General features: G+C 42.0%; 2 protein-coding genes across 2 annotated transcripts; both read right to left on the bottom strand.

The window, feature by feature from the left end:
• Positions 1-1748: 1748 nt before the first annotated feature.
• On the bottom strand, positions 1749-3286 carry hoxa13b (homeobox A13b). Its single transcript, XM_072460632.1, has 2 exons — positions 2555-3286; positions 1749-2316 (listed from the first exon to the last, which is right to left on the bottom strand). The coding sequence occupies exons 1-2, from the start codon at positions 3174-3176 to the stop codon at positions 2078-2080; spliced, it is 861 nt and encodes a 286-aa protein (XP_072316733.1). The 5' UTR covers positions 3177-3286; the 3' UTR covers positions 1749-2077.
• Positions 3287-5069: 1783 nt separating this feature from the next.
• hibadhb (3-hydroxyisobutyrate dehydrogenase b) lies at positions 5070-19281 on the bottom strand. Its single transcript, XM_072461084.1, has 8 exons — positions 19140-19281; positions 18509-18669; positions 18304-18413; positions 17767-17888; positions 6222-6355; positions 6069-6145; positions 5837-5993; positions 5070-5440 (listed from the first exon to the last, which is right to left on the bottom strand). Exons 1-8 carry the CDS (start codon positions 19207-19209, stop codon positions 5282-5284), a joined length of 990 nt encoding a protein of 329 aa, XP_072317185.1. The 5' UTR covers positions 19210-19281; the 3' UTR covers positions 5070-5281.
• Between the last annotated feature and the right edge of the window lie 67 nt (positions 19282-19348).

Below are 19348 nucleotides of genomic sequence, written 5' to 3'. Positions count from 1 at the left end.
AACTCCACTTATTTGTTTTCAACAGTTGTGCGTTTAAGCTTTGAGCTTTTTATAAACAGGAAATGAGCAAACTTTATTATTTACAATGTTAGAACAGAATATAACAGAATATCACAAATGTCAGATTTCTTGAAATACAAAACATTTTGTCCTTTTGAAAAGCAGGTGTAAATACATTTTATTTTGTATTTGTGTGAAACAGCTTCGGTCATGTTTACAAACTCTGATATAATTCAGTGATTAGTTTTATCATGTGAATACAATCATAAAATGAGTGTATTTGGATAGGTCCTCAATTTCTCCCCATTTATAGGCCACATTTCGATTCGGCCAGTTTTTAAAATGACATGATTGGTTATGATTTATAAACCAAAGACATTTAGTCTGGAAGCCATTTTAAATCAACAAAAGGTTTTGACCAAGATCAAATAAATACAATAGAAAATAAGAATTAACATTTAGTCTTACCTTGTAACTAACACGTGTTTTTGTTTGTTTTTTGTTTGTAACAACAGAAACTTAAAATGACCAAAAGTGGACAAAACAGCACTTGAACGCCTAGAGTGCCAAGGTTAAGAAGCTGGAGGAAGGCTGGAGGGTGGGGCCTGCTGCACCCTGGGGGGTCTCCGGAAGTGTTCGCTTTCGATGAGAGCAAAACATCCGCGCGTAAAGACTGTCCAGTACGCTGTGCATCGGGAGCCAGCTTAGGGTCTTTGGGTCTTTGACATAAATATATGATGAGATTAAATTAAAGCTGCATATTAAAGCTGCAGACCCCACTTGGTTGTATTTTTATTTTATTTTTTATAAAATAGTCGCTTTACTTGACAGTCCTTCCCCTCTGGTAGGACTATTGCATTTGTCTGGAAGAAATAGCCTCTATGATCTAAAGTGTAAATATATAGGCTAATAATAATCAATATTACTTTTATATTCCAATTATACTAGACTAATTTAATAACAATAATACAGATCTATTCTCAGCTAAACCGTCTGTCTGAGACTGTACTGACACAACTCTCCCGCCAGATGGCGACATATGTCTCCTTCAGAAACACTAGCTCTGGCTCTGAGGCCATGGCCCAAAGCTCTGGGCTGGACACTGGGCACTCAGCGTCTCCATTCGAAAATCAAAGTTGAAATAAACTATATATATATATATATATATATATATATATATATATATATATATATATATATATACATACATACATACATACATAATATATATATATATATATATATATATATATATATATATATATATATATATATATATATATACATACATACATAATATATATATATATATATATATATATATATATATATATATATATATATATATATATATATATATATATATATATATATATATATATATATATATATATATATATATATTATATTTTCATGTTTAAACAGTGAAGAATATTTATTGTAATGTGTTGATTATTTTGAGACTCAGACAAATAGATATTGTGGGCCAAGTTGGGTCATTTTTACGTTTCAACATTTTAACACAACACAAAACGGACAAAACTTAACATGTGTGATTAAATGTGGATGTTTTGTTGTTCAGAATATATACTACTATATAAAAATATAACAAATACAACTACTATAAAATATATACATTTATTTATTTTTATATTTTATATTGTTATATATATTCTGAACAAAAATACATCCACATTTTGAGGAGGGAATGCATTCCATGCATGGACATGTAAAAAGTTTCTTGGCAAAATAAGGTGTGAACAGAAAGGCAAAAGCCTGTGCGTGTTTCAGGGCTACATCGGGGTTGTAAACCGGCTCTGCTTTGGGGGTCTCAGTTGTCCAGGCTTCTTTTCACAATAGTTTGCTTAGTCCAGTATAATGAGAACATGCATCCCTCGCAGAATGGCCTTTGGTCAAACTGTTGCAGCCCATTTCCGTCCCGTGTCAACAGGCCGCAGAGACTGGATCCAATTAAAGCAGGAAGGAAACGCGTGGGTCAAACGGAGCCGCAGCGACTTAAGTGTTCTTTCTAAATAAATTAGTCAACAGTTTTTGATAAACTTGCATCCTTCCAGAGTTAACCAGAACTCTTGGACTTATTAACAACTTTCTTCTCCTTTACGCGCCTGTTTTGAAACCAGATGGTCACTTGTCTCTCTGTCAGGTTTGTCTGCGCAGATATCCTCCTCCGTTTATCTTTGGTGATGAATTTATTGGTGGTGTATTCCCTTTCAAGTTCTTTGAGCTGCACTTTGGTGTAGGGCACACGTTTCTTTCTCCCGCGACGTAAGGAGCTGTCGCCTCCAGGAACACTGTCTGCACACAAACACATCACGTCTTTATTCAGAACAATTGTCTTAAAAAAAAAATACAATATTACTATTACGTGAAATGACATGCCTAAGTGCGCCAAATAACGAGAAAAGAGCTCAATTAGACTTTGGGTGAGGAAGTTATTTTATACAGCCTATAGCCTAATTTTGACTGTATATTTTGATGTCGGCCTAATTCATTGGCGTATTTGACTCTTTAAATCTTGACCTGCACTTCATACCTTGTAAGGAGGGCTTCCACAGCGTGTTTGCTTGAGGTTGCTCCTTGGCGCTGTAAACTTGACCACTCCAGCTGTTGTTGATGGCCCATGGCTGGTACGTGTCCATGGGCAGCAGAGGCTCGTGTCTGGGCTCAGAGGGCGCATTGAGCGCGGGCACCACCGGCACGTCCAGGTAACTGGGTTGATAAGGAGTTGAGGAGTATCCTTGATAAAAGAACTCTTTGGCCCGAGTAGAGAAGTCGTCTCCAGACAGCGGAGACTCCACGTATTTGTCCGTGTAAGCAGTGGCCTGAGTCTTGACGCCACCGTGGGGCATTCGACACGGGTAGTAACTGCTGCCAAAGTATCCATAGGGTAAAGAGGCGTTTGGAGAGCTCTGGGTGGCTGAGCAGGGACTGCACTGCTTCACAGGGTCACCCATGCCAGACACTGGCACGTCGCTCGTGTAGGTGGTGCTGGGAGCCAAGGAAGTTGGATGTGCTAACAGATTCCTGCACTGACTTGCAGCAAAGTTGCCTCCAGGGAAACTTTCCATATTTTTGTTTCTGTCATCCAGGGCGCTATCGTAGAGGAACATCACCGGGTCAATCCAGTGTGAATGTAGGAGCACAGGTGCGGTCATAGCCTGCCCTACATCAAGACAAGCAACTCTTTTTCAAAATCTCCCGAATGAGCGCAGACAGGACTCGGACAGTGTCGATTGCAGCACGCCTGAGAGGAAAGAGGCATGGTTATTGGCCCAGGCCAAGCACGTGATATGCAAAGGACCTGATAAAGGTCTAGCCAGAAATTGGTAGCCCACAAGTAGGATTATAGATCCAGATGATAAATACTATCCCTAAAATAATGTTAGACTGTTTTGTTTTTATGCACGTTCATGCCATTGGTCTACTGTGTCTTTACAAATGCAAACATCTGACCACACTGATTTTGGCCTGGTGATTGTATTAAAACTATGCGTGTTTTTAGCTTATAGGCTAGGGATTTATTCTGCTTTTTTGTGATTTTCGTTTGGCCAATAGCCCATTTATGTGTAATTAATCATTATCATGACATTGGATTTTCAAATGTATATTAAATGTAGGATGCTGACTATATATGTTTTGTAATGGGTTTACATTTTACAGTAACAATGAATAAATCATGTTTTAAAAATTAACTGGTCACAAAACTACTGCAAGAACATCTTTAGATTGAGTGAAAAACCCTAGTCTAAAAAGAATTAGGCCACATTGAAGTCCCATCGGCCACGGCTGAAGGCCAAGGTCAAGTGTCCGGACTGAGGAGTCACTGAATGAGAAAACACACATACACCGCGATGTTTGCGCCAGGTTTCCAAGGTAAAGCATTTTATTTTCACTCATCTTTTAATACATTTGATAATTTTAAATGCATCCAAAGTGAAGTTCTATGTTCGTAGGCCTAGCAATTAAAAAAGGTATAGACCTAGGCAACTAGGCCTATAACTTTTAAAATACATTCTTCCCAAGTGACAAAAGTGAACACAGAAAGATTTTTATTTTATTTGAAACCTGGCCTAATGAGCAGTCAGAGGGAACATTGTCCAAACTTTCTAGATTTGCGCGTCTCTTTATTTACAATATATAATAGAACATTCTCACCTTTTGAGGCTGTAAATTGAACGAGCCATTACTATCCAAATTCACTTTCAGCTTGAGCGTGCAAAACACAGGCATATCAACATTTTCTTCTGACCAAAATTGTACATATAGACACAACAGCCTATGACAAAAGCCTACTACATCTCGTTCACTCGTTTTAGTTGTTATCCAGTTCCAAAGTTTTGCGGCACGGGTTTTGTACCGCATCATTTATTACCTTTTAGGCATAATTACAAGTAAAATGCAAATGCGCAAAAGCCATGTTAAATTCGTCTAATAACCTTGAAATGCGCTTTTTTAAACTAGTGTCCTGGTGTCTGATTAAAGAGGAACATTTGAAACACTTGGTTGAGCAGCCGCATTTGTAGGAGCGAGTCTGTCTACTGTCTGGTCTCACGGCACAGTCCTGGAGGCCGGACACCAAAGCGCACTGTTTGCAGGAGCCATCAGGCAGATGACAACAGACTCTTAGCCTACAGAGCTTAATGGACTTTTTATGGTTTTGTCTTGTGATCGCATGACCCGTGGCACCTTGGCCCCTCAGTGGCTCTTGGGGATCTTGATCAAAAACTGCTGCTGCTTCTTCTAAACCTGAGACTAGACAGGACAAAATAAAAAAGACACAGCCGATAGCAAATTCATGGGATTCAATCTTAATCAAAGAAAAAAGGCTGAACATGATAGATAATAAAAATAAAAAAAATGAATGTGGGTTAATTAAATAAAAGTCAGAAAAATATATTTTATTTTCTATGAAGAAACTTTTATTTCAAAGTAACATTCCTAGGGACAGTAAGTTTAAAGAATAAAACCTGACAAATATAAACACCAGTTAAAACAGACAGAACAGACTTCATTGCAAAAAAAAAAGAAAAAGAAAAGAAAAAGATTCTGCATATTGGTTTGCTTATTTTGTGTTGTGGCTCTTCCTGTAAGTGCTCTAAATCCCCAGTTTTCCTGCATTCTCTATCAAGGAGTGTTGAAATTTAAGTTTATTTGACCAGAAGCATGATTTCCAAGAAGCGCTCACGTGCTGAAAAAAACCAAACAGCACCTTTGACTCGGCTGCACTTGTTCTGGGCCTGGTTCATATTTGGAGGTTACTTCACTGGCCCTCTTCGTCCCGCAGGAACTGAAACACTGAGGAAAAGTCTTTATTGGCATAGCCACGTGCACACATCATACGGTAGATCTGATGAGCAAGCGAGCCCAGAGGCACCGGAGTCCTCGTGTTGGTGGCTGTGTTCTGAGCCAGTCCCAGATCCTGATGGAAAACATACAGCCAACAATATAACAAAACCACACACTATGAGAATCAGCTAGACTCATTGGCAGAAGAAATATTGTATCTCAATGGATCTTCATAGAAAAAACAAAAAGGTTAAATATTATAATTTTAAAAAAAACTTAAGTTTGTATAAGTTTTTAATTGGAAACATTACATTGTATACATTAAAATTGGAATAAAGTCAACGTCCTTATGTGCATCTTACATTTTTATAATGATTAGATTTAGATTAATCAGTTTAAAATACATTTAAAAAAAAATATTGCTAAAATAAGGGTTGATACTTAAAATAGCCAGAAATTCTTGGTCGTTACATATTGCAAAATATGTTTTTTGTTTTCTAAAATCTGCAACAAGTTTGTTACTCCAAACCTTGGCCATGAGCTGGGTGCCAAAGCCGCCCTGGTAGTTGTTTCCAGATGGGACGCCCTCCATTACTCCAGGCACAGGGTTGTATGTGTCACTCGACCAACAACGGCCTGAACTCATGTTCAGGATCTTGGCCAAAAGTTGGGGCTCAAGACCAAGTCTAGAAGTAAAGCAGAACAGTCAACTTTGTCTTCGAGTCAAACAAGAAAAAAAAAAAAAAGTCTCATTTCTTTACCTGATTCCAAGATTCATAGTTTCTGATGTACCAATCATTCCAATGGCCAAAAGCATATTGTTACATATTTTCGCAGCCTAGAGAGAAAATGTATTTAAGTTGTATTAAAAAGCAGGACTTTCTCTTTATGTGTTGATGACTATTGGGTCATACCTGTCCAGTCCCGACCTGACCGCAGAACACCACGTTCGCTCCCATGCAGCAGAGCAACTCCTGGGCAGCAGTAAATTCTTCTTCAGCTCCTCCTACCATAAAAGTCAGCTTTCCCGAACTGGCAGCTCCCACACCTGGAAATGCATGTTAATTACAATCCCACACAGGAACTAAAGATGGGGGAAAGAGCAAAGCTTAGCTTTGGACAAATAAATTGACAAAAGCAGATATTTCGGCTTTAGTTGAAACATTTACATAACATTTAAAAGATCTGACAGGTCTCACAAGGGAAACAATATGCTTATCTTTTAGGGCCTGCAAAAGATACTCAATCTGTGGGGGGGGGAAAAATTCAATAATAACTGTGTTCAAAAATCAGAAACAAATGAGACTTAACTGTTGCTGCAGTTAGTAACATTAGACATTGTGTTTGGGTTTCAGACAGACTGGAGATGGGCCAAAATCAGTGTAGTATTTCATGAAATCTTGTGACGTTTGGATTTTAGATTTAGGAATTTTCAGATTTAAACCCATCTTTTTTCAATCGCCCCCAATTGCTGGATCAATTAGGAGTACCGGTAATTAAAACAAAATCTGAAATACAAAAGTGTTTTCCCAACATTGATCTGGATAAATAAAAAGCTGTGCAGAGTTAAATTTTTTGAGAAATACATTGAATCTATTAGACAATCGGGTTATTTGAGTGTCACAATATTTCCTTCGAGTGACGCAAAACCCTTATGACTTGAAATTTAAGCTCCATTTTGACACGCATCTATAAGGCTTATATTGGACCTCGACTTGAGTAGTGCTCAGTGCTAATTTGTGGAAGAGGAAAGACACTTATAAACAGTCTCAAAGGCCTTCAACAGCGATGCATGCACATTATTCCCCTGTTCAGAGAACACCGGAGCATCACAGAACTCTTGGATTAATGCTGCAAACTAGACGCAATTTTGAGCTTTCACAGATTCCTGGGACCATCTCGACTCACAAAGCTTGGTACTCGAGTTAACAGTCTATATCTTTGTTGTTTGTAGCCAGTACAGACACTTATTGGAAGGGTCGATAATGTGCACTGAGCAAACTATGCATTTCCTGGTTGGCCTGTAAATCCGGATTCTCCAACTGCCTGAAGGAACGGTTTCTACTTTAGATGAATGGTCTTGTTAGATGAAGCACTTCTCTCCTCCTGAATGGTTCTGGGTCCTCAGTCCATCTGCAAATGGAAGCGTGTCAGTCTGGACCATCTGCAGCCTGTCCATCTGTGAGAGTAGGATCTCTCCTTCACTGTGGTTCTTCCTGAGGTTTCTGCTTTTCCCCCAAAACGTTTCATAGTTTTTCCTTGCCAAGCAGGAGGGAGTAAGGACAAGGGGTGTAAGGACAAGGGATGGATTTCCTGTGAACATTGTTTAAATCGGCTTATCTATTTCACTATTGCCATTCGAGGCAACTGCTGTTGTGATTTTGGGCGTTACAAAAATAAATTGAACTGGAAACTGCCAAGCTCTACCATCATGCAGAGTTCATGTTTCAATGACAATAGAACAATAAACAGATGGAGTTAACAAAGTTCAGGGATGAACACTTGACATATTGACCATGGCATTTTAATATTTGTTCCATTTTAATTCATTTTTGTAAATTTAACAAATAAAAAGAATATGGCACAGATTTAAAATCTGAAATTGTGATTTTTATCCATACGATATGGATATATTAACTATTAATAAAACTGGTGTTGCTCCTTCTCTATTGATTTCCAATGGAATTGGCGAGACAATCCCTTAGTTATACAACGTGTAATGTGTATAGCTAATATTTTTCTTTAATATATTAAAGAAAAACGGATGCCTTAAAAAGGCACAACAACAAAAGCTGTGAAGCAAAGTGCACGGTGGCAGAGCAGTTAGCGCTCTAGCCAGTCATGGAATCAGAAAATGTCCTTGGGAGGAGACATACACCGATGCTATTCCGTAACACATTGAGAACACAATTCAACTTAGAATATAAAACGACACAGAAATATTAGACATTTGTGTGGCAAGCTTGGGAGAAAACGCGGGGACTGATCACGCAAGCTGTAGCTGCGTGATCCTCCTGCGTCTCACCTCGTTTTTTTCCCATGCTGGTTGGTTTTATTAGATATTCTGGAATAGGCGGGTCACATTTCTCATTGGTCAGCTTCACATCAAGGCACTTGGTATTTTTCCATAGAGATCAAGCCTTGGGTAAACATTACCCAAACTACTCTGGGCTGTCACCCCCCCTCGGGTAAACATCCTTTGGCCCATCTTTACAACCCCTTCACAAATGCAGTTTGTCACACCCATTCTTCTCTTAGACTAATGATGCAGATAAAATATCACTATTATGCAGATAAAATATCACTATTATGCAGATAAAATACATCACAGAAATATAATCATATAGTCACATTTTATCACATTTCCCTCCTGTTTATCAAAGCATTAGTCTACTGTCTCATATGCCAAACACATTATTCTTTTCAGTTTTCAACATGTCTTTCATATAGGTATTAAAATGACACTTTTACACTCAAAAAGTTTAAGCACAGTTCTCAACATTGAAAACACTTCTTTTCTCTCGGCCCACAACATGTCTACAGCATTACTGTCCTAAATTTTGAGTCAGATTGGTCAATCTCTGTAATTTGACAGACAGACAATTTATCTTGTCTATAATTTTGTGCGGTGTGATGGGAAATATAGAAGTACAGGCGTAAAGCCCTTAAACCCGCTGCTCTCTGGTCAGTCACTTTGACTCGTCAGGGACCTCTCTGGACACCCCAATAGAATCAAATACGTAGTATCAGGTGCTACTGGAACCAGATTGTCCACTAACCTCTCGACCTTGACCCTGCGGTATGGTTCTGGGTGATGCTGGTCTTTGTTATGACCATGGCTGGCCACAAAAGGGATACATAGGCACAACGTCCCACAAGTGTCCCCACATCACCATACGTCCTCGCTTGGTTTCTTAAGAGACCTTCTTCCGCAGCTCGCTTCGGTCACACCTATGACACATATGAACAGGTACATTTCCCATCTAAATTCATAATCTCATTAACATTGCATGTAGTTATGTTGTAGCAGATAAAAAACTCTTAGTGTAAACAACGGTGGCAACAATATGCCATTGTGTTTCTTCAGCCTCTGTCATGTGAATTGTACATTGTACATTATACATTACACATTTCATAACCTTTCATGTTGATTACTTATTTTCTTCCCTCTATTTTCCATGTCTGTGTATGTTTCATTTACCGGCATACACAGTTGTGACACACCATTGTATGTTGATCGATTGTCCGGTGCATAATACAGGTGTTCAGCACCCATATTATCGTCATCGCTGTGATGATGATAACTGTTGATTCTTTTTCCACAGAGTATGGTACTCTGCGCACCGTAGCCTCTGGCTCTCGTTCATCGTAGCAGAGTATAGCACTTTGCGTACTGTAGAATCTGTCTCCTCATCCATTGTAGCAAAGTATCGTACTCTACCGTAGACTCTGGACAAAACTCATACAAACAAAGTCCTGCGTCTGCGATGTTATGGATCTGCCGCTGTGTTGTCCAGACATTTCTCTCGCTTTCCCATGAGAGCACCCATGTTCTCGTCCCTCCAATGGTTGGTGTGAGGACGACACGATGTGGCTCCGTCCACTTGACTCGTCTCTGTAAACACCACATCTCCAACACGTTCTCTGCGGTGATAAACAAAGTCTTTTCGACAATTCAGTGTATTTCAAACAGTTTTCTTGTTTACAATTTTATTTTTTATTTTTTTTAGTAATTATTGATTCGGAATATTTGTTTACACATACATATCCATCTTTTTTGAGATATGGCCCATTTCTCAAACTTCTACATTTAAACAAAATTCAATAATCCAGATAGTTAACAACGTTCACTAATCCAGGATGTAATCAAGGAAGAGATGGAATTGCGTCTGTCACTCCAACTCCGCAATGTCACCTCTTGACCTTTCACAGTTCTGTGGTCACATCCCTGGCTGAGCCCCTCCTTACACGGCGCTGGGCCCCCACCCTGTGTGGGTCAATCAGTCTATGTCTGTAATCTTACACTGCCCAAACCTATCTGTTTTACCACCATTTGTTTCAAACTCCAAATGTTTCAAACTCCAAATGTTTCAAACTCCAAATGTTTCAAACTCCAAATGTTTCAAACTCCAAATGTTTCAAACTCCAAATGTTTCAAACTCCAAATGTTTCAAACTCCAAATGTTTCAAACTCCAAATGTTTCAAACTCCAAATGTTTCAAACTCCAAATGTTTCAAACTCCAAATGTTTCAAACTCCAAAAGTCTGGTGTCCACGCGTGCGTGCGTGCGGGTGATTCAAATACATCAAACAATAATAATTATCTCAATAATTCCCCCATTGAGCTGGCCATAAGGGTCAGTTCACAACTTAGAATTCTTCACACAATTAATAATTTCACATCTCCTCTGTTTGTGTGGCCTGTATAAGGTCACACATCTAATGTAATATGTGCTAATTTTCTATATGTGCTTCAGGTGAGATCCAAACTCAATCTCTCACACCTGCTCATGTGGTGCTTTACAACATTGTGTATTAGTTTGTTCTAGCAAGTCTATGTGTATTAAAATCAAAATGATTCTAAACCTTCCCCTTGTCCATAAGGCACGTCTCTTGTTATCAACCCTTTTTTCCCCTTCTTTTCCTACTTTTTGTCTTTCCCCCCCTCCGTCTTTCCCCCCCCTCCGTCTTTCCCCCCCTCCGTCTTTCCCCCCCTCCGTCTTTCCCCCCCTCCGTCTTTCCCCCCCTCCGTCTTTCCCCCCCTCCGTCTTTCCCCCCCTCCGTCTTTCCCCCCCTCCGTCTTTCCCCCCCTCCGTCTTTCCCCCCCTCCGTCTTTCCCCCTCTCGTAACGGAGGAAACACCCATTTCCAAAATTTCTAAACCTGCTTTTTCTTTCTCTCTTTTCACTTACTCTTTACCCTCACTTGTAACCTGCTTTTACTTTCTCTCTTTCTTGCAGTCTAACCATCTCTTGCCTCCGTCCTGAGTCTTATGTTTAAGTCCTGTTATCACTGGTTTTCATAACTTCTATAGCGTCTAAAGTTAGATGATATTGTCTAATTTAAATCTATTCAATTCTTGATTAAATCTCCACAATCCTTCAGGTATTTACTTTAGAATGTCAAATTCTTTCCCTGTTAATGTTAACTTTTCCTATTACTCATCAGTCAACCCCCCCTGAGGTGTTGCCGTTGGTGTCCCTTTGATCCGTAAAGATAACAACATCTGCTCCATCCTGAGTCCTCCAGATTCTTTGCCAGTCAATAGCCCCTTATCTCTGACTATTCTTTATGACTTGGTGTCATTTGCCTTTAGTTAATGACACAGTCATGTCTTTGGACGGCATTAGACATCACTATTTAACTTATTCCTTCACTAACGTCTACATGCTATACGAGGTTTCCTCATGATAATACAAATAAGTTACTGATATAACTTTTACTATCACTTTACTTACTGCCCGTTCTATGTCCAAAAACTTCAGTAGTCACTAATTTACCCATATCATCACTTCCAGGCCTGTGCCTGCATTTTATCCTAAATTTAAAAACACTGTCTTTTCGTCCTGTACTTTCATGTAGTCATGCATTAAGTCCAAAAAGATAATTTTCATCAAGTCCAAAAATAAAAAACAAATGAAAACGTAAGTTTGTTCTGTGCACTAAAAAAAACAAAACACAATACCGTAAAAAACACAACTTTTGTCTTCTATGTCGGGGACAGGAAGTGTCCTGTCTTGTCTGTGATCACATTCCCCCAAAAAATTGCCCATCTATAAAAATCTGAATTAATCTTCATCTCTTCATCTCAAATTTAATACAATCTTTATAATTGATGGTTGTCAATCCAAACAAAAACCCTTAAAATTTGTTCTACAGAGCTCTCAAATACTAAAAATTTAAAACCAGCCGAGTTTAGTTTTACTTATTTCATCAGTTCAGAGCGTCCTCTGAACTGCTTTCCCTTCTCCTGTCTTGTTGACCCCCCTTATCTCCCCCTCTCTGCCACGTCATCTGAGCATACTGGAAGTCTCCCTCCAAAATCCTCTTATGACTTTTCCTTTGTCTTTTTACAGTTTGGGGTGATAATTTTGGCATTATGTGGTCTCGGTCGTCTGAGAGAAATGCTACTTGCTTTACAGTCACGGTCAATGTCAAGCTTCTAGAGAAAATTCCTTATTAGATTCCTCCGGACATAAACGTGGTGTTTAAGATTCACCCGTGACTGCAAATTTTAGATCTCTCAGAATAACGCCTTGTGACCCATGTATGATTAATTGTGATTCACACTTGTTTAGTTAATCACTTATTAATCCTCATTCACACATTCACACTTCTCTCTTACTTCGCTTCGCTCGTGCACAGCGCTTACATTCACACATCTTTATGTCAGTAACAACTCGGCATAAGGCATAACTTTCTTTCGGTGAGAAACTTAACTCGTGGTGAGCAATTTAACTCCTTTATGTGAGAAACTTATCTACACAAATCCAACCCAATATTTTTCAGAAATATTAAACTAATTGCTTAACGCTAATCAATATTTTTCAGAAATATTAAAAACTGATGCTCGAAAGCTAACCAATATTTTTCAGAAATATTAAAAACTAATGCATAAAACGTTTTATGGCTAACTCTTTTTCACACACAAAGTTTTGTCTGACCTTCTTCGTCGCCTGTGTTCTCCTGCTGCTTCGAAACGACGCGCTCTCCTCGCGGAGAATGAGGTGCGATGGGCGGCCACGGGAAAAGTGGACTTTTCTGCTGTGCACACAGACTTTCACCGATTCACCCGTCAATCTCCGCGAAGGGGCTGCTTGTCGTCCGGCTCGATAGGACCAGAAAATGTCATGGAATCAGAAAATGTCCTTGGGAGGAGACATACACCGATGCTATTCCGTAACACATTGAGAACACAATTCAACTTAGAATATAAAACGACACAGAAATATTAGACATTTGTGTGGCAAGCTTGGGAGAAAACGCGGGGACTGATCACGCAAGCTGTGGTAAGCAGCCTGCGTGATCCTCCTGCGTCTCACCTCGTTTTTTTCCCATGCTGGTTGGTTTTATTAGATATTCTGGAATAGGCGGGTCACATTTCTCATTGGTCAGCCTCACATCAAGGCACTTGGTATTTTTCCGTAGAGATCAAGCCTTGGGTAAACATTACCCAAACTCCTCTGGGCTGTCACCCCCCTAGGGTAAACATCCTTTGGCCCATCTTTACGACCCCTTCACAAATGCAGTTTGTCACACACCCATTCTTCTCTTAGACTAAGGATGCAGATAAAATATCACTATTATGCAGATAAAATACATCACAGAAATAATCATATATTCACATTTTATCACATAGCCTCCCAATATGGAGATCATGGGTTCTGTTACAGGGCCAAACCAACATCACATGATCTCTTTGGGTGGAGTCTGCATGTGTTCCGTGTTACTTTGGGTGCTCACTGGGTGCCCCAGCTTCCTCCCACCGTCCAAACACATGCATGCAGGGAAAGTGTGAGTGTGAGTCCTGTGTTAACCCTGCGATGGCCCCTGTCCAGGGTGTACCCCGCCTAAGGCTCCAAGTCACTGGTATAGGCTTCAGTCACAGCAGTTCTGCACTGCCCGTGTGTTGTTGAGTTTTACTGCATGTGCTGTACAGACCCACCCACTTATCTAGGAAGGTTCTCAAAAATCTATAGGTACTCCTAATAGCAACAACATTTGATTTAAAACTATAAAATACTAAATATTGCAATGATCAACACTGTCCATACATACTTCTTTCCCTTGCCAATGTTTATACAGACTTTTTCCCATGTTTGACTTTTAAATTCAGTTCTATTTCATCCCTACTGACCACCAGAGGCGGTGCATAAAGCACTGGATGATCATCCTTGCGCATACACAGGTCGAGAATTAATAACAAAAAAAAAAGTCACCTTTGACCCCCCGGTGGCTCACGTGAGTCTATATAGTCACGTGACACTGGGAGCTCAGTCCCCTTTTCACCTTCTCGCATGCAGGTTGTATACGTGGTTGTTCGGTTAATATTGCTGTTTTCCCACAAAGTTTGGTTCGTTTTGCCGCTTGTAGCCTGTTAGCCCTGTGACTGTGGTACAGTCGGTGCAGCGAGTTTGCTCACCCTCCTGGGGCTGCACAAGCATGTCGGACCTGTTGCAATAGGAGGTATATTTACATTGTTTTCTACGACTGGTAAGTACCCCTTTAATGCATTTCGCCATAGCCGTGCGCTCGGTAGTTTTTTGTTGAATTTGAACCGTACAATTGTACCCGGTTCTGTGTTTATCCGTGCTAAAGCCAGTTGTTTGGTTTACTGATACAGCCGCGCGGCTCTAAGTTCAAACTATAGCCGTGTTCGGGTCATTAGTTCTGAACTGCTTTGTTTTCAGCCAGTTACACACCAGCGGTGGCGTTTTCGGCTCGACCTGGTGGTTACATGTAACTGGTTTTGTGTTTACATTGGGTCATTAGTGGCGTGCTCAGCTCAGTCTGATCCAGCGCGTCTCATTCACATAGCGGGTCATTAGTAGCGTTCCCTGCTCGACCTGACCCCGCGGTGTACCCTCATATAGCGGGTCATTAGTGGCGTTCACTGCTCGACCTGACCCCGCTGCGCTCCTCTTACCGGGGTAGGTAAGAGGTTTTACATCTTAGAGTCGCTAGTGGCGTTCCGCTCGACCCGACTCTATTGGCTCCGGTCTTATCATGCTGGAGTCCCTGTGCTGCCGGTCCTGCCTGGCGCCGCTGCAGCCTGAAGATGGGCATGATCTCTGCCCTGCTTGTCTTGGAGTGGATATCTTCGGGAGGCACTCTCCGATGATGCTTGCTCCAACTGTTCAGTTATGCCCCGGTCTGTGCGCGTGGCGCGCTTGGCGGCTTTCGAGGACGCTTCAGACTGGTTGTCTGTAGCGCCTCCGAGTCAGTTACCAGCTGGCCAGACTGGGGGCCTCAAGCGGCCGTCCACGGCTACTCAAGGCGGCCCCCCATTTAAGAAAAAGAAGGGCCCCGGGAAGTTAGCGGCTCAAGTGAGTACGCTGACATCTGAACTGGCCCAAATGCGGGCAGTTATCCAGACTCTCCAGACTGATGCCAGTCGGGTGGTGGCACAATGGCATGAGGGGCATGGCACAGCCTCAGTATATGATGACGTCATATCTGTGGCTGCTTCAGACACGCAGTTCCAGCTGGAGTCTGACCTTCTGAGCTCCAGAGTTTCAGAATCTGGCTCACTGGCCTCTGCCGGCTCTCAGGCCGACAGTGACACTGTCAGAGCGGCTTTGCGGACGGCACTTTCCCGCTTAAAGCTGGATGTTCTGCGGGATGAGGCGGCACCATCGAGCGCCTTCTTTCGGCGCCAGGCTGCAGCGTCCCATTTTGCAGTTCCTCCCTCGGAGGAGTACATTAAGGAACTGCATGCCTGTTGGACAGACCCAAAGGCATTTTCGAGGCCTACTTCAGATGGCAGGGGTTTGGCTTCATAGGCGGGGGTCTCATCGACCGGCTCAGGCCGCCCCTCCCGTTTCTTCACGGAGATATACACCACCGCCCCATCATGACTCAGACTTGCAACAGGCCCCAAGCTTTGGATTTCGTCCATCCTGTGCGTCCCGTTCCTCACAGCCCGGCCGTGGCCCCCACAATCCCGGGCGGGGTCGAGGGGCCTCCAGATGAGGCCACAGGGCCGGCGGTAGAACATTTTTCCCCAGGACAGCTGGAGTACTGGACGGCTCACTCCCCAGATATTTGGGTGCTGGCCACGCTGTCCGAAGGGTATCGTCTGCAGTTCTGCCGCCGGCCCCCTATTCCTGGTCGGATCCGAATGACAGTTATTCAGGATTCGGCCAAGGCGCAGGCGCTCTCTCAAGAGATTCGCACCTTGCTGGACAAGGGGGCGATGGTTCCTGTGGACCCCCTGCTGGATCCAGGGGGCTTTTATTCCAGTTATTTTTTAGTACCCAAGAAGACGGGCGATTTACGCCCAGTTCTGGACCTCAGGGGTCTAAATATGTTTTTAAAGGTACTCCCTTTCAGAATGTTGGCGGTCAGACAAGTGCTCCAGGCGATCTCCCCAGGCGACTGGTTCACAACAGTAGACCTGAAGGATGCATATTTTCATATCCCCATTGCACCGCCACATTGGAAGTTTCTCCGCTTTGCTTTCCGGGGAGAACACTTCCAGTTCAGGGTCCTGCCATTCGGGTTATCTCTGTCCCCTCGAGTGTTTACAAGGTGCGTCGCTGCAGCCTTGTCCCCCTTGCAGGCCCAGGGGTTGCGGATTCTGCCCTATCTGGACGACTGGCTCATTTGTGCGCCCAGCCACGAGCAGGCGCTTCAAGATACAGAGACTGTGCTCAGGCACGTGGCCAACTTGGGGCTGCGGGTGAACTTGGCAAAGAGCTGCCTTGTGCCGTCACAGGTAGCAACTTTCCTCGGCATGGTCCTCGACTCCCATACAGCGACTGCACGCCCTTCGCCCAAGCGGGTGGACAATATTTTGGGAATGTTGCGGGACTTTCGACAGGGGAGTTCTCTTCCCTACGTCTTGTTCCTAAGCCTCTTGGGCAAGCTGACTGCGGCCGCAACGGTGGTTCCTCTGGGGCTGCTGTCTTTGCACCTCCTTCAGATGTGGCTCAATAGCCTACACCTGGACCCCACACGTCAGGATCACAGGCGGCAGCGGCTACCCGTATCTCCCCAATGCCGGGTGTCTCTATGCAAGTGACGGAACGAGGCCTTTATGACACAGGGCGTTCCGCTGGGGCCTCTTCCTTCCAGACGGGAGGTTGTGTACACCGACGCATCCCTCCTAGGCTGGGGTGCGACATGGCAGGCACGGATGGTGCAAGGGTCATGGTCCCAGAGGCAGAGCAGGCTGCACATCAATGTGCTGGAGTTCTTGGCTGTCGAGCTAGCGCTGCGCCATTTCTTGCCACACCTGCGCGGCCGTCATGTCATGGTACGGTCCGACAACACCAGTGTGGTTTTTCACATAAATCACCAGGGCCTCTGGCGGTCATCCGGGATTCATAGAACCGTAGTTACAGTCGTAACTTTCATTTTCAGGATTAAACAGTAAACTGTTAATCTACAGCCTGCGGTTAAAGTTTGACAGGTCAAGAGTAAGTAACTTGGAGTCATGTTGCAAAAGCAAATAGAAATACTTACTCTGCATAGTTTTAGCACGTTCAAGGTGAAGTACCGAGCATTACTGTGCAATCACAGCATATTTCAAAACAAAGCCAATGACATATCAATTTATTTGAAAGCGGTGATTATGGAGCAGAAATAGACACCAAAGAGTAACCACCACAGTGTATTTCCGATATTATTATGTAATAATATTATGTACATTTAGGTTTCACATCAATTGCACTGTGTGCATTTTGGCTTAACCCACAATGCAATTATTTAAATAAGTTTAAATAAAACTGAGAAATACCTCCAGACACAGGTGCATCCATGAAGACGGCCCCCATCTTTTCTGCTGCTGCTGCCATTTCTTTTGAAACCGATGGATCAATGGTGCTGGAGTCGATGAGCAAAGAACCCTTCTTCACTTTTCTGTAAAATAGAAGACATTTTATCACCCAAATTCCTCTTTTAGTTTAGATATAGTACAGATAATGCAAAGCAGGGCTGCACAATTTGTTGCAAATTAATCAAAATTGCAATTTTAATGTTTGCATTATGAAAAATCACAAAGGCTGGAACTATTTGGGCAATAATCTTGACAACGAACAACATATTTTGTCTTCTACAAACAATATGCATCGTGATTCTTGAGTTAGTTATAATCAATCAATCAATTATTTCAAATGTTACCGTTTATTTTTTATGTGCACTATGAACTGAATCCTGATATGAAATAATAAATGGTAATTCTAATTGTAATAATCAGAAAGACCTGCTTTGTTTTCTTTCCAAAATTGTGCAGCCCTAATGCTTAGGATTGAGAATGCGAGAAGGAGACATGTACTTCAGAATGCCATTGGGTCCAGTGTACACATCTATAACGTTTGGACTAGAGGGGAGCATTGTGATAATACGATCAGCCTTGTCTGCTACCTCAGCAGGATTATCCACAATCTGAGAAATAAATCAGATTTAAAAAAGGGGTAAATTATAACATTCAGTGTAATAAATCCATAGAAATCAAATCTAAATACAGATGGCCAAAGTACCTGTGCACCCAGCTCTTGGATTTCTTTGCAAGACTCTGGAAATACATCTGTAGCAATGATTGGATATCCATGCTTCAGCAGATTCTTTGCCATGGGATTGCCCATGTTTCCCAGACCAACAAAGCCCACTTGTGTCTTGGAGGCCATAGACCTGACAGAGGCTAAACGAAGGATAAATGTTAAATACCACATAAACATAACGCAAATCCATTTACATTTGAGGGGAAACACAGCTGCTACTGTCTGAGAATTACATAAGCGTTGTTTGTTTTTGTATTTGTACATACATACATACATACATACATACATACATACATACATACATACATACATACATACATACATACATACATACATACATACATACATACATACATACATACATACATACATACATCTCTTGCGCTGAATTTGGGGTGATTTTACCTTTAATTGTGCATGTGAAACATTTTGTGCAGCTGCAGCAATGAAATCATTGAGAACCGTCACCCCCAAACCAAACTTACTCCAGAAGCTTACCAGTAATAGCACATTTACTTTTAACCACTATGATACACCTTAAATCACAAAACATTAACACAAGCTGCATCCCGAGTTAGTTTCCTGACAAATAATGAGTGTACCCTCTTACCAAAGGCGAATGACACATGTTTGAGGCAACCTCCCACCAAATACCGAGATCCTCTCAGCACAGCGGCCATGCTTCCTTTCTCTTGACCTTACACGTGACGCTGGGCTGCGCGCTTTACTGACAGGCGTTTCATCCAATCAAGTGTTCGGACTCACAGAGGACCGCCTTCTGTCCCAGCAAATCAGATACAGGGGTGGCGCTTTCCGGTT

The sequence above is a fragment of the Eucyclogobius newberryi genome, unplaced genomic scaffold (assembly GCF_026437365.1).
Source record: "Eucyclogobius newberryi isolate DKJ021-1_F unplaced genomic scaffold, fEucNew1.0.hap1 SCAF_3, whole genome shotgun sequence".
Classification (NCBI taxonomy): domain Eukaryota; kingdom Metazoa; phylum Chordata; class Actinopteri; order Gobiiformes; family Gobiidae; genus Eucyclogobius; species Eucyclogobius newberryi.
Note: the sequence above shows the minus strand (reverse complement) of the source record. Positions and strands in the feature narration are given on the sequence as shown.

Bases quoted from the DNA above. Each gene is read 5' to 3' on its own strand.
- hoxa13b (XM_072460632.1), bottom strand. From the start codon at position 3,176: ATGACCGCACCTGTGCTCCTACATTCACACTGGATTGACCCGGTGATG. The intron at 2,317-2,554 runs GTATGAAGTGCA...GTTTGTGTGCAG, and splicing joins GTGGAAGCCCTCCTTACAAG to ACAGTGTTCCTGGAGGCGAC.
- hibadhb (XM_072461084.1), bottom strand. From the start codon at position 19,209: ATGGCCGCTGTGCTGAGAGGATCTCGGTATTTGGTGGGAGGTTGCCTC. The intron at 17,889-18,303 runs GTACATGTCTCC...TCTATTTTACAG, and splicing joins GGACCCAATGGCATTCTGAA to AAAAGTGAAGAAGGGTTCTT. The intron at 5,441-5,836 runs GTTTGGAGTAAC...GTTTTCCATCAG, and splicing joins GCACCCAGCTCATGGCCAAG to GATCTGGGACTGGCTCAGAA.